The sequence below is a fragment of the Ambystoma mexicanum genome, chromosome 2p, assembly GCF_040938575.1.
Source record: "Ambystoma mexicanum isolate Mex_15411 chromosome 2p, UKY_AmexF1_1, whole genome shotgun sequence".
Classification (NCBI taxonomy): domain Eukaryota; kingdom Metazoa; phylum Chordata; class Amphibia; order Caudata; family Ambystomatidae; genus Ambystoma; species Ambystoma mexicanum.
The window spans coordinates 1,209,992,180-1,210,004,649 of record NC_090923.1 but is presented as its reverse complement, the minus strand read 5'-3'; the positions used below and the strand labels follow the sequence as shown (position 1 = coordinate 1,210,004,649).

The window sequence follows — 12,470 nt, the reverse complement described above, 5'->3', positions numbered from 1 at the left end:
TACAAATTCCCTCTGCCTGGACCACACACTATCTGAAACACTGATTCATCCTATATCTCTAGAGAGTTGAGATGGTACACACTTGGTTGATTTGACAATTGCCTGCTCAGGGTACAAATCTACAAGCAAGATTGTACAAGAGGCACTTCAATCTGGGTGGTTGGGCTCAGAATGTGGAACAAGTTGCATATGATCTTGAGACTTCAGGAGGACCACAGACATATCAAGACCGAGTTGAGGAAGAAAAGAAAAAAAAAAGAAAAAAAAACTTTTTTGTCAAGACTTTCTTTGGCCACATTTTGTTTCCAAAACAAAAGGCTGATGGGCAGAGGAGTGTTCACCAACTCCCAACATGCTTTAACAATCAGTTTCATCTTCCCCCGTACTGTGCCAACGGGATGAGACACTTTTAGGACAGACAATCCTCTACCCAGTTTTCCAGGTTAGCTGAGAGTAGGTGGGCCATAGATTGATATGCCATCGTCCTACACAATGTACCCCTTATATTAATGGCTGGAAAGTCTACTAGATACCTGCGCCCATACTTGTAGTCACTGTCCAAATCTAGCTCCACACCGAGTAGAGTTCCCTGAACAATGTACTGCAGATCTCCCGGATAGCTAGTCTCTGGGCTCACTCGATTATCCAATGCCTTTCTTTCGTATAGTCTTCCTCTCCCCTTTACCCATAACCCATACACACTCCTGGCGCTCATAAGCAGTTATGCTTTCTGCATGTTCCGCGTTAGAAGACTTCTAATAAATGTATCAAGTACAGTCATTCTGTACTTAACAAGGGCTCATTCAAAACTCTCCCTCACCCTAGAGTTGTAGGGTTGATATGATGGAGGTACCATCACATCCTCCCCGTACCCACAGTTGTTGTGGATATCCCCTACGTTGGAAAGACACATACCCCAGAGTTGCAAGAAATACTGATTGCTCTCCCCCTTCATGTTGTAGATAGCCTCATATCTAAGCCAAATACCCCTACATCCTTCCATACCGCAACACTCACAGGGGTTGGAAAACCTCACCTTTCTCCCATCATATGTGTGGCAAATATACCCTGCAGTACCTCACTTATGGTCTGTTCCCCCTCCTCTCTATGGTGTAAGTGTAAAGTCCTTTTCTGCCTTTTTCAGACCCAGAGATGTTAGGGATAGTCCCACCCCTAAAACGTGCATTCCAGTAGTGGAGGAGATATGCAGTCACCTGCACCCCCGACCCCCAATACCTAGTGATGCAGAGAATGGACCCTCTATTGTGCCGTACCTACCCTGCAGATATTGAGGATGCTACCTAACATGCCCCCTCATACTCTTCATACCCACTCTCATACAACAGACTGCTCATCATACCTAAAAAATGTGTCTATGCCGCCATTCTTGCACCACAATACAGGTGTATGCAATATCTCTGCACCCCTACCTCCTATTCCAAAGGTTTTCATTTTGCCCCCACAAAATCATTAACTTGACATCTAGTGGATATTTCAAACACAAACTACATACCCCAGAGGTGTGGATCATCCATACAGGACTGGTGGTTTGAGATGGTGATTAGGGGTGTGCCCGGCTTCCTCTTCTCGATCAGCTCATAAAGCACTTCCTTATTGTGAACATTCAGGTGGTTCATGTACCCTGCAAAGGGAAAACATAGTGATCAAATGGAACAGACAGAGCACAGCATATAGTACTGCGGTGGAATCTTCATGAGGGGTGCTGAAAACAGTTCCTCAAACAAAATGAAAAAGCCAGGGCTTGACACCGGCAATTTTAGAAGCAGGAAGTGAAATATCACAAGAGGGTAAGGGCTTGGGGTTGACATATTGAAATATGTTAGGTAAGCATGACCAGATTACTGCAGGTCACTGGGGCACCACGATTCCAGTCCGATACCTTGCTTTTACAAATCATCATAAATCAGGCCCATCCGTCAATAGTGTTCAATTATAGTGAAAAAAATAATACAACTATGAGCTCGAATTGCTCCTCTCCTTTATGTGTCTATGGATGAGTGATACTGGCCAACAGCTAGGCAGCAAAGATTTCCACAGGTTTGCCTAGACATGGCCGAGCAGTCAAGGGGAACTTAAGAGTGAATGGGGGGCTTACGATATGGCGTAACACACAGATAACATTATTACCCACACAAGGAGGTAGGGTGTAATGGGAGATAAGTTCTTCTAATGCAGTACCCCCATAACCCATTGACAATAGGAGCAGTAAAAAAAAAAAAAAGCCAGGTTTCGATGCATGTCTATTGCTCGATTATTTTTGTTCAAATGCGTCGTACACACTTTTTTTACTGTATAAAGATAGGAGGTGGGGGATAATGCCTGAACTCCTCCTAGCCGCTTCACACCCCACACCCACCAGTATTGCCCAAAACACCATCAACATTTTCTGGTGAGAATGTGCATGAAAATACAAGCTAAAAGAATTCCACCGGTTGTTGGTCATTTGTATTGAAGTACGATGTTTTATTCCTGTTAATATATGAATTGATATAATAAATTGCAAATGTAAATTTTGTATGCATAGGACTTGATGGACTCATTGGGCAAATGTGTCTTTATTCAAAAGGTAATCATTTATTTACCACAAGTGAATATTCATTCAAATTGTGGTAATGGGAGAGAAGGCCAGGCTTCTGGTTGGCTTATTGAGATATAGTCCTGACGCTGCGGTGCCCCTCACTGTTAAACAGAGGACAAATGTTACTGTGCCAACCCACTTTTGTATCCTTAGATGGCGAGTGGGAAGTGGTAGGGAACTGCACCTGTAGAGGAGAGGGGGCTGTTATCAATAGTGGTATAGACCCTGAATCCTTATGTGTAACTGAGACACGAGGATGAGCGTATGGCTGGCCTGCACTTAGGGTGTTTGGGCAGGACACAGTGACTCTGTGGCTCACAAAGACACTTAGATAGAATATTGGTTCAAAACCTTTTCTTGTTTTACATCAAACCTCCTTCCTACAGTTGCATGGGCTGCATACTTGTTTGACTGGGAATTTGCTCAACCACAAGATTACATGGGGGTTATATTTAGAATAGGGCTCGGTCACACAGGCCAGTATACGCATAGGGCAATCTCCCCCAGATGTGGACTGCCAAACCTTTGCAAGTTGAACAAGTCAAAGGTTAACCAGTGGCAGCACCAGTCTATGGTTCATCAGCAACGATACCAGTAGTGACAACGAGGTGCTGCATGCAGGTAGGAAAACTGTTTTTATAATACTGGAAGATGCAGTCTGTGCCCCGCAATCCCCTGCAATCAAAGCTCATTTAAGAAATGGATTTTTCTGAGATCTTAAGATGCATGCAGATTTCTTCAATTCTGTCACAGGTCCTGGTCTCCAACTGATACCACCACGTAGGGTATAGCGTGGCTTCTGTCATGTCAGATCCATGACGAGATGGGCAGCAGGACTTCTTCTGGGAACAGGGGATGCTTGAGGTTTTCAACTCCGCTGTGCCCACCGGGTTACAGGAGGAGCACAGACATCAGTTCCCTTTGGTCTTTTGCAAGGTACGGTGTTCGCAGACACTGACGGATTACAGTCACCCTGGTCTTTGATGTGCAGCAGCAGGGAGACCTTGCAGTCTTCTTCGGTTTGGCATGGTCTTCACGTGATTCTGGACTCATCCCAGTGTTAGAAAGAATAAAGGTGAAGACTACCATGATAAACAGGAATATTGGGATTTGAGGACAAACTCAGTTTCCAATAAGGAGGATGCCCTCTTAGCTAGAGTTCCATCAATACAGTCAGGCCACTGCACACCGAAAGATGTATATTTATCCAGCATTTATTGATCTGCATACGGCATTCGATAGGGTTCCCATGTCTAAATTGTGGGGTGCGTTGGAGGAACTTAATATCCCGGGGGCTTTACCGAGTGATATGCAAATGTTCTATGACAATAACCATGTGTTGGTATGCTGGAACTTAGATGGGTCGACCACGAAGGCTATAGATACACAGAAGAGCATACGGCAGGGTTGCGTACTGGCTCCCAAGCTTTTTTGCTTGTTCATAAATGGGTTTATTTATGGTCTGCTCAATATTCCGACAGACACACCCAACCTTGCCAGGGATAGCTACACAATTTTGATATTTGCAGATGATGCTGTTTTGTTGTCCCTCATACCTGCCGGGCTTCAGCGACAGTTCGGAGTTTTTGAGCAATTTGGTAATGCAAATTGGTTGTCAATAAATGTCCAAAAACCAAAGACATTGGTGTTTAGGGGACACAGAGCGAAAAGGAGCACGGGGATGGGATTGGTCCTGGATGGCCAGATAGTGGAACAAGTGTGTAGCTATGACTATCTCGGCCTAAGGATCAGAGATGAGTGTAGGTGGACCACCTATTTTGCCAAGGCAACTGTGACCCTCCAGAGGTTAGTGGAGCACTGGGTGGATTTGCAGTGGACTCTGGAAGTGGCTCATGTAGCGTCACGCTTGAGGCGTACACATCACAAGCTAGGCAGGCTGCCCTGTATAGGGCTGAGCATTGGGGCGCTTGTAACTGCACTAAACTTGCAGTTTTAGAGAACACATTTTTTAAGAATATCCTGGGTCTTCTACATTGCGCACCAAGCATGGCTGCATATTTGGAGATAAATATGCCACAGATTGAATCAATATGCAAGTCTAGACCGCCTTCTTCTGGATCAGGATTTGGTCTACACCAAGGCTAATTAAATACAGGGAGGATTTTGAAGATGTACTGAGTCAGCATGGTGGGTCTTCATTGTCCTGGATTATACATGTAAGAAAAGAGCTTGACAGACTTGGGCAGACTCATTGCTGGGTTCTGTCCAGTCTTATGGATGGCAATGCTAAAATCTCTTATTAGGAAGGATTATAAGAGCAAGGCTGAAATTGAAGTTCTGAGCATGGTCAACAGTTCGTCCTCACAGAGGACCCATTGGGCGGTTAAGCAATGCTTAGGGTTTGCGACATAATTGGATGACATAATCCAGAAAACGATGAGAGCGTGATTCACCAAACTGCGATTTGGTATTTTGCCTTTAGCCACTTTGCAAAATAAATGGATCAGGGATTACTCACACTCTTGGCATTATTGTATTTAAAAGAGAGAATGCACCATCCACTTTCTATTCTAGTGCGCTCTGTATTTAAGGTTGAGAAAACGCTATATAAAACAGTCGTTCCTTGCTAGAAACATCAGATCTACACTGCAGGCTATGGACATGTGTTGCTCGTCTGGTGGTAGATTGGTAGTTCACGCTGTGACGACTTATCTTCTAAAAGCTTGGAGGAAAAGGAAGCGCGTCTAGCTCAAGTTGCCACAAAAAAGGTTCTCATGCACTCGTCTTGCCCTTTAGGACCGAAATAGTTTGTTGAACATTCAATCCGTTATTGGTTAGGTTTTCTCTTATATGTATAGAATGTTTTACGTAATGTTTTAAGAATTATTTTAAGCGTTGCTCAGTTGATCTGTTGATTTTATGGTATGATACAACCTCCAATGAATTTGTCGTCAAATGTGTTGTATCTATGCTTTTATGGTTATGTCAAATAAAGCTGAATGTACTGAACTAAGCTTTTCCTCGGAATACAGCAAACTGAAATCCACCATTTCAAATCTGGGTACCTCTGCAAACAACCAGATGAGTACACAGCTAACCATGTGAGGAGCCTTTGGGACATTCTAAGCTGGAGATCACAAGGGATGATCAGGAAGAGTAACACAGAGTCCCTTTCTACTTGAGGTTCTGGATGTGGCTTATCTGGTGAAAACGATTGTAAACTGGTCAGGAAAAGCAAGGAACTAAAAGAGCTCTCGACAATGTTCTATTTTTTATGAGACGAAAAAGTTAAACTGTTTCTTACAACTAAATCCTTTTTTTTTTTTAAAGGCAAATGAACATAAATGGAGACGGAGTCTGTGCAAGCAGAGTCATGTCTAATAAAAAAAAAAGGAAGCAAAACAGTAACTGGATAAAGGTGACTAATCACATAGGGCCAGGTTGCTAACTAGCACATTTAGCCATTGACAACAAAATCTGGCAAAGAGCTTTGGCATAACAGTTAGTAAACAAGCACAAATAAGCCCCTGCACTGATCAAGACTTGCAAGTTCACAGGTACAAGATTGGAGTGTGCTGGAAAAGAAAAGTTAACATTTTATAGAAAAAGGTGACTCCTATATGTCAGACGACATCCAATTATTGGTTCTACTGAGACAATGCACGGAGGTTTATGAATCACACCCACTTCAATGAGGCCATCCCTCCGTCTTAGAACTCCATCATGAGAAATCCTTCTTTCACTGTAGGGCCTCACCAATGTGAAGTGCCCTCCACATTTCTAGTGGTTACCCTAAGGGATACCCACCAGATAAAAGAGGTAGCAGTGTGCAACATTTGGTTCCCTCGATTGGAGGACAAAGAAAAAAAAGACAGTGGAAAAAGGGAAAGAAAAACGTACTTGTCCAGAGCAAGCTATAGGTGCCAACAAGGCCCATCACCACATTGCTGGTCAAGATGTATGGGAGGCGGGGGCACATGGGAAACGGCCATCGCACCTCCAGCGGCATCTTGGCATCATCAGAGCGGCACCTTGCTGTATCACTGCACCTACCAAAGATGAAACAACCAACATCACTTACACATGTTATAGCCTCATTTACCAAAACGGTATCCCCACAGGAACATACAAGATAAGCTAATTCTCTTAAATAGGATGGACTGTCTCCTCAAACTCTGTTGTGAAGAATTTATTTTAGCTCATTGAATTTGGTGGTGTGACTGGAAAGGGCAAACACTGTGTGAATAAAGAAAAGAGCAGTCTGTTGACTGAAAAAAACGGTATGCATTCTACTGAATTTAAAAACTTTTAACTTAAAGAGTAAATTAGCTGACAGTGAAGCAGATGAAATTATGCAAAGAATGCCCGGCATAAAAAGTCACTCGCCCCCACAGTTATTCACGTACACACAGTACCCCATTTTTTACTCGCCAAGAGTCAGTAATAACTAGCCAAAGGCTAGTGCCGACTGCAAATTTTGAGGCCTAATTAACCCACTGGGTTCATTGTGACAGTAAGAGTCAAGGACTAGTAATAGGTTTGCAAAGCAGTGGACCGGAACAAGAATAACTTAAAGCAAGGAAACCTGAGTAAAGTAGATGGTTTATCACTTGAATACCGATAAATGATTTACCATCTGAAAACCTGTAAATAAGCAGAGGCATAGAATACTTTAGTAAATATTTAGGATTTTGGTATGTGCAAATAAAAACCACAAAACAGTGGTTGCACCAATGGTTGCTTCTATGACCAATAATACATATCTCGAGTCTTCATTGTAGCTTGCCCCAAAGTGTATTGTCTATGAAAGCACTGTGACACAGCCGGAATGGAGAGGCCAGCTAAAAAACCCCTAGTCTTCCTAACTTTCTGCATATCATTAATACATTATTGCATCTTGAGAGTATATGGCAACAATATATGCGTACATAACTTGATTAACTTCACTATGAAATCCTGACTCTACAAGATGCATCTTCCTTGCTATGATGCAGGTCAATCATAACAAAATATAATGGATAACATATATATAAATGTAAACTAAAAATATTGGTTGAACTTCCTATACCCGGCACAAGACAAAGATCCCTGACAATGAGGAAGTTGCAATTTAGGGGGTACAAATATATGTAAAGGCTGCTTTAAATGAGGTCAACAAATCCTAAACATTCTTTTGACTCTCAAAAAAGTCACATACATTTCTTTGCAAATTGCCACCACAAAGTAAATATACAGGCAAGGAAGACAATGGTATTCACCTTTGCACATCAGAGAAAATTCTTCAAAAATGTATTTTAAAAAATGTAAAATGCGATCAATACAAAATAAATTTGTGAAACCTAGAAAAGCAGAAGAGGCATATTTACCAAACAAAACTGCACTGATTCGCAGATCTTTATGCAATATACTTTTCTGAAAAGATCTGCATTTTGCGTTAGATCAGTACAACTCAAGACACATCCAGATGGACGTTGCAATCCCTAGAGATCGAATAGTACTATATGATATGATATATGGCATTTATAACACGCCTATACGCAAGTGTTTCAAGGCGTGACGAGGTAAGCGAGGGGGAACAAGGGGAGGACAGACACCGATCAAACTAGGCCAGGTGTCATTCAGATCGCGCATGGGATGGGGAAAGGGGAAAGTGCGGGGGGATGGAGGGGGAAAGGGACAGTGCAGTACATGGGAATAGAATAATAAAAATAAGTAAAATTAACTGCCAGCAGAGGGCAAGTGCAGAGGTAAGTGCAGACATCAGGTGTCAAGTGCTGGTAATGGGACTGAAGGGATACAGAAACAGTCCCCAAGTGCGGGGGAAGCAAGGCAGGCAGTACAGGTGTGTGTGATTGGCGGGGGAGGGACCTGGGCCCAGGATCAGTGGGTGGCCAGGTAACCATTGCAGATTCCGTTTCAGCCAGGAGGTTAACAGGGGAGAGGAGGAGAAAAGGCAGAAGCAAAGAGAAAGGTTTTGAGGTGCTTCCGGAACCGGAGATGGTTCTCCTCAAGTTAAAGGGAGGCAGGGAGGCTGTTCCAGAGGGAAGCCCAAGCCGAAGAAAGAGATCTACCACCAACTCGTTGCTTGGAGAAGCAACTGACCCTGAGGGAGTTGGAGGCAGATGAGAGAAGAGCTCGAGAAGGAAGATATTTAGTAAGAGAGAGTTGAAGGTATTAAAGATCCAGTCCCAGAAGGCCTTGTGGAAAATGCAGAGGGTTTTGAACTTGATCCTCGCAGCCACTGGGAGCCAGTGAAGAGATTTCAGTCCTGGAGAGATACGATCCCAGGGCTTGAGGCCAAGGACAAGTCTCGCAGTCCTGTTCTGGATGAGTTGCAGAGGGCAGAGAGTAGAGGAAGGCAGATTTAGAAAGAGGCTGTTGCAGTAGTCCAGCCTAGAGAGAGCCAGAGCTCTGGAGACAGCGAGCTTCTGGGGGAAGCAGAGGAAAGGTAGAATACTTCTGTGGAGGTGCAGCTGGTAGTGTGACTTCTGAGAGACGTCAGAGAGGAGAGGAGAGTGTGGAATCAAAGATTACCCTGTGGTTTTTAGCCTCATTGGTTGCAACAGGAGGAGGGCCAAGAGAGCACAGCCAGAGAGCGACAGGAAAGGAGGGAGCGGGTGTGCCTTTGAGGAGAATCTCAGTCTTACTGGCATTAAGACAGAGGTCATTGGCAGCACACCACTCCTGGATAGTCAGAGATGAGAGACGGAGAAGAGGTGGCCGAAGGTAGCCTGAAAATGAGCTGGGTGTCGTCCGCATAGCACTGTGAGTTAAGGCAGAGTGCGGCAATGCGGTGGGCAAGAAGTGTCAGATATAGGTTGAATAGCCTGGGAGAGAGGTTAGACCCCCGGGGGACACCACAGGTAGAGAAAAAGATAGAGAGGAAGGGCTCAAGTTGGACCTGGGAAGGTCGGTCAGACAGGAAAGATGTCAGCCAAGCCAGGGCCTGACCAGTGATACCAAGGTTATCACGGAGACATTTTAGCAGGATGGCATGGTTGACAGTGTCAAAGGCAGAAGAGAGATCAAGGAAGATGAGGACACAGGGGGTGTTAGAATCCAGTTGGAGAGCAGGTCTTCACGGATGATTAAGCTGAGAGATGGCCAATTTTTCTAGGAGTTTGCCCAGGAAGTGAGTGATGGAGATTGGGCGATAGTTAGCCGGGCAGGAGGGGTCGGCAGAGGGTTTCTTAAGAAGAGGGTGCACAAGGGAGTGCTTCAGGGGGGATGGGAAGACTGCAGTGCCGAAGGAGTGGTTGCAGAAGTCGGCCAGGGAAGGAGCCAGCGAGTCAATGTGGTCCTTGATGGTTTTGGATGAACAGGGGTGAACCTGTTTTGACGAGACTTTCATAGATCGGACTTGTCTTGAAACATCATCTGCAGAGAACATGGGAAAGGCAGAGAAGGATGGAGGAGAGGTGGCTGCAGAAGGGCCAGAGGAAGAGCAGTGAGTAGAGGAGGGAGGAGAGTGAGGACAGGGTGTTCTGAGTTTTGGAGATGAAGTGAGAAGCCAGTGCCATGCAGAGGGCCTGGGAAGGGACAGGAGAGGTAGAAACTGCAGTGGGATTTGGCCAGTTCCTTGCAGATTTTAAAAGAGTTCAGCTGAGTCGATAGATGCCGCGAAGACACAGGCTTGGATGAGAGCTCTCTTCTTGGTGATGACAGAGAGGCGGTATTGCCTTTGGAGCAGGCGGCAGGCCAGTTTGTCAGAGGATGTACGTGAAGCAAGCCATTTCCTCTCAGCCACCTTGCACTTGCGTTTAAGGGTGACGAGGTCTGAGTCGTACCAGCAGTTGCACTTGGCTTTGGGTTTCAGGCGGATTCTCATGACAGGGGCAAGAATATCCAGTGCATCTGATATAGCAGAGTGGAGCAAGGAAAGGGCTGTGTCGCAGAGGTCGCAAAAGAGTCCAGAGGGAGGACAGCAGGCATCCAGGTGGATGTTAAAGTCTCCAAGAAGGAGGAGTTGAGAGGTTGAGACCAGGAGTGGGGAGGAGAGGTCCGCCCACTCAGAAAGGAAGGAGATCTGACCAGGTGGCCGATAGATAGTAGCCATACTAAGGGAATGGCTAGGGGAGAGAGAGAGCCTGCAGACAAGTCATTCAAAGGAGTAGGCCTGCGTGGGAATGACAGAGGCAGGAGCCCATTTGGGGAAAATGAGGGCTACACCCCCACCGGAGCGGTTGGGCCTGGGCGCGGAGAGGATCTTGTAGCCATCAGGGAGGAGCGTGTCAAAGCTAGTGACAGAGCTGGCCGTGAACCATGTCTCTGTGAGACCAAGGACATCGAGGTCCAGTTCCTCCAGAAGGCGGCAGATGTCAGAGGAGTGTTTGATAGCTGAGCGAGAGTTAAGAGTGGCAATATGGAGAAGGTTGCCATCCTTCAAGGACTTCTGGGGAGGTGTACAAATCGGAGGTATGCCCTGCGGAGGTGTAGAAGGAGCCGGAGGGGGAGCAGAGAGGGAAGGAGGGGGCAAGGTAGCTCAGGAGGAGGCAGGAGAGGGAGTGCGAGGGGGGCAGAGAGAGAAGGAGAGGGGACAGCAGGAGAAGAAAGGAAATTGATGAGGCGTGGGAAGCGTCTATCGAAGAGGTGAAGGTTGGCCTGAGGGCCTTGGACCAGGACGCGCCATTCACATAGACATTAATGATGACCTTAGAGGAGTGGAAAGAGGCCAGGAGGGCATCCCACCGGGTGCCACCATTAATGGGAGAAGAGGAGAAAGGAGAGAGCACAGAGACCATATGTAGGGTCCACAGGTGAGGATAGGGAACAACAAAGAGGATGTCTGTGAACGTTTCCATGGAGAAGGCAATGGTATAGGTGTCAGAGATAGGGAGGCCTGGGTTGGAGACCAGGATGTCCTTTTTAAACTTCTTCCTACCAGATTTAAGGAGGAGGGCAGGATAGTTAATAGAGAAGCAGTAAGAAAAGATAGGAGAGACAGAGCACCATATAGTAGAAGGGGAGAGGAGAGAGAGGGAGGAGCGAGGGGGGAACACTAGGGAAGGACACAGGACAGGGTGCAAGCAGACAAGACAGCGAGAGGCAAGCCAGTTGAAGCAATTGGAGAGGAAGACAATACTCAGAATGTAGGAACTATCAATGCAAATTTTAAAAGACAGGCGAAAAAAACACACCCAAGTTTGAGAAACCTGAAAAGAGGGAGAAAGGCCTAAGTAAATGCAAATTGAAATACGGACAGTGCAGTTTTAAAAAAACTGGCGACAGAAACACACCTAAGTAGAGAGTTTGCTAGGTGGAAGGGGTGAGCAGGGGGGTCTGCGGGACTGCCCAGGAAGTTGACTGGCAACTGGCGTCCCCTGCAGACACCAGGAGCTGCCTAAAAGGGAGCTGCTCTTTGCCTAGGAGCCCTTAGCCGCAGGGGCTACCGGGCAGAGGGCTGCCCAGGAAGGGTTCCTTAAGAGGGCCCAACGGGCCAATGGGAGGTGCTGGGCAGGATGGGAAGCGGGTGGAGAGAGGACAGGGAGAGGGGATTGGAGGGACGACCAAACAGGGGAAAGGGGAAACATAAAATAAATAAACACACAGACACAAAGGAACGCAGGAAGATTCACCTTCCTGCAAGGCCACGGTACCTTGGAGGAATGGGGGATTAATACTCTTCAGAAGGACAGTTATTGTCCCAAACTATCTATCTATATGTGCTTCAGTTGATCAATCTAACACGCCCCCAAATTCATGCAAAACACACATACAAGAATGGAAACAAGTAGATCCTTCATGAAGACCCAGGAATGATGAACTGCCATCAGGCAACACAGTTCATGATGGATCTGTCTGCATTTCAGGTTCATAAAGTGTGAACCCAGCTATAAAGCGAGAACACTGTACAAGTATATTGGGGTTGTCAGAGGTTGCTGAAAAGAGCCCTTGAGGGAAGTTACAGTAG

The 12,470-nt window shown here is 45.8% G+C and overlaps 1 protein-coding gene across 3 annotated transcripts in view; it reads right to left on the bottom strand.

The window, feature by feature from the left end:
• TAFAZZIN (tafazzin, phospholipid-lysophospholipid transacylase) overlaps window positions 1–12,470 on the bottom strand; it is a 212,134-nt gene that overhangs the window by 173,402 nt on the left and 26,262 nt on the right. For all 3 annotated transcript variants that reach the window (XM_069645466.1, XM_069645469.1, XM_069645467.1), the window contains exons 2-3: window positions 6,461–6,609; window positions 1,514–1,642 (exon numbers count right to left, since the gene is read on the bottom strand). In XM_069645466.1, the coding sequence (XP_069501567.1) occupies window positions 1,514–1,642; window positions 6,461–6,569 (238 nt within the window). In that variant the 5' untranslated portion in view covers window positions 6,570–6,609. The remainder of the gene's footprint in view (window positions 1–1,513; window positions 1,643–6,460; window positions 6,610–12,470) is intronic.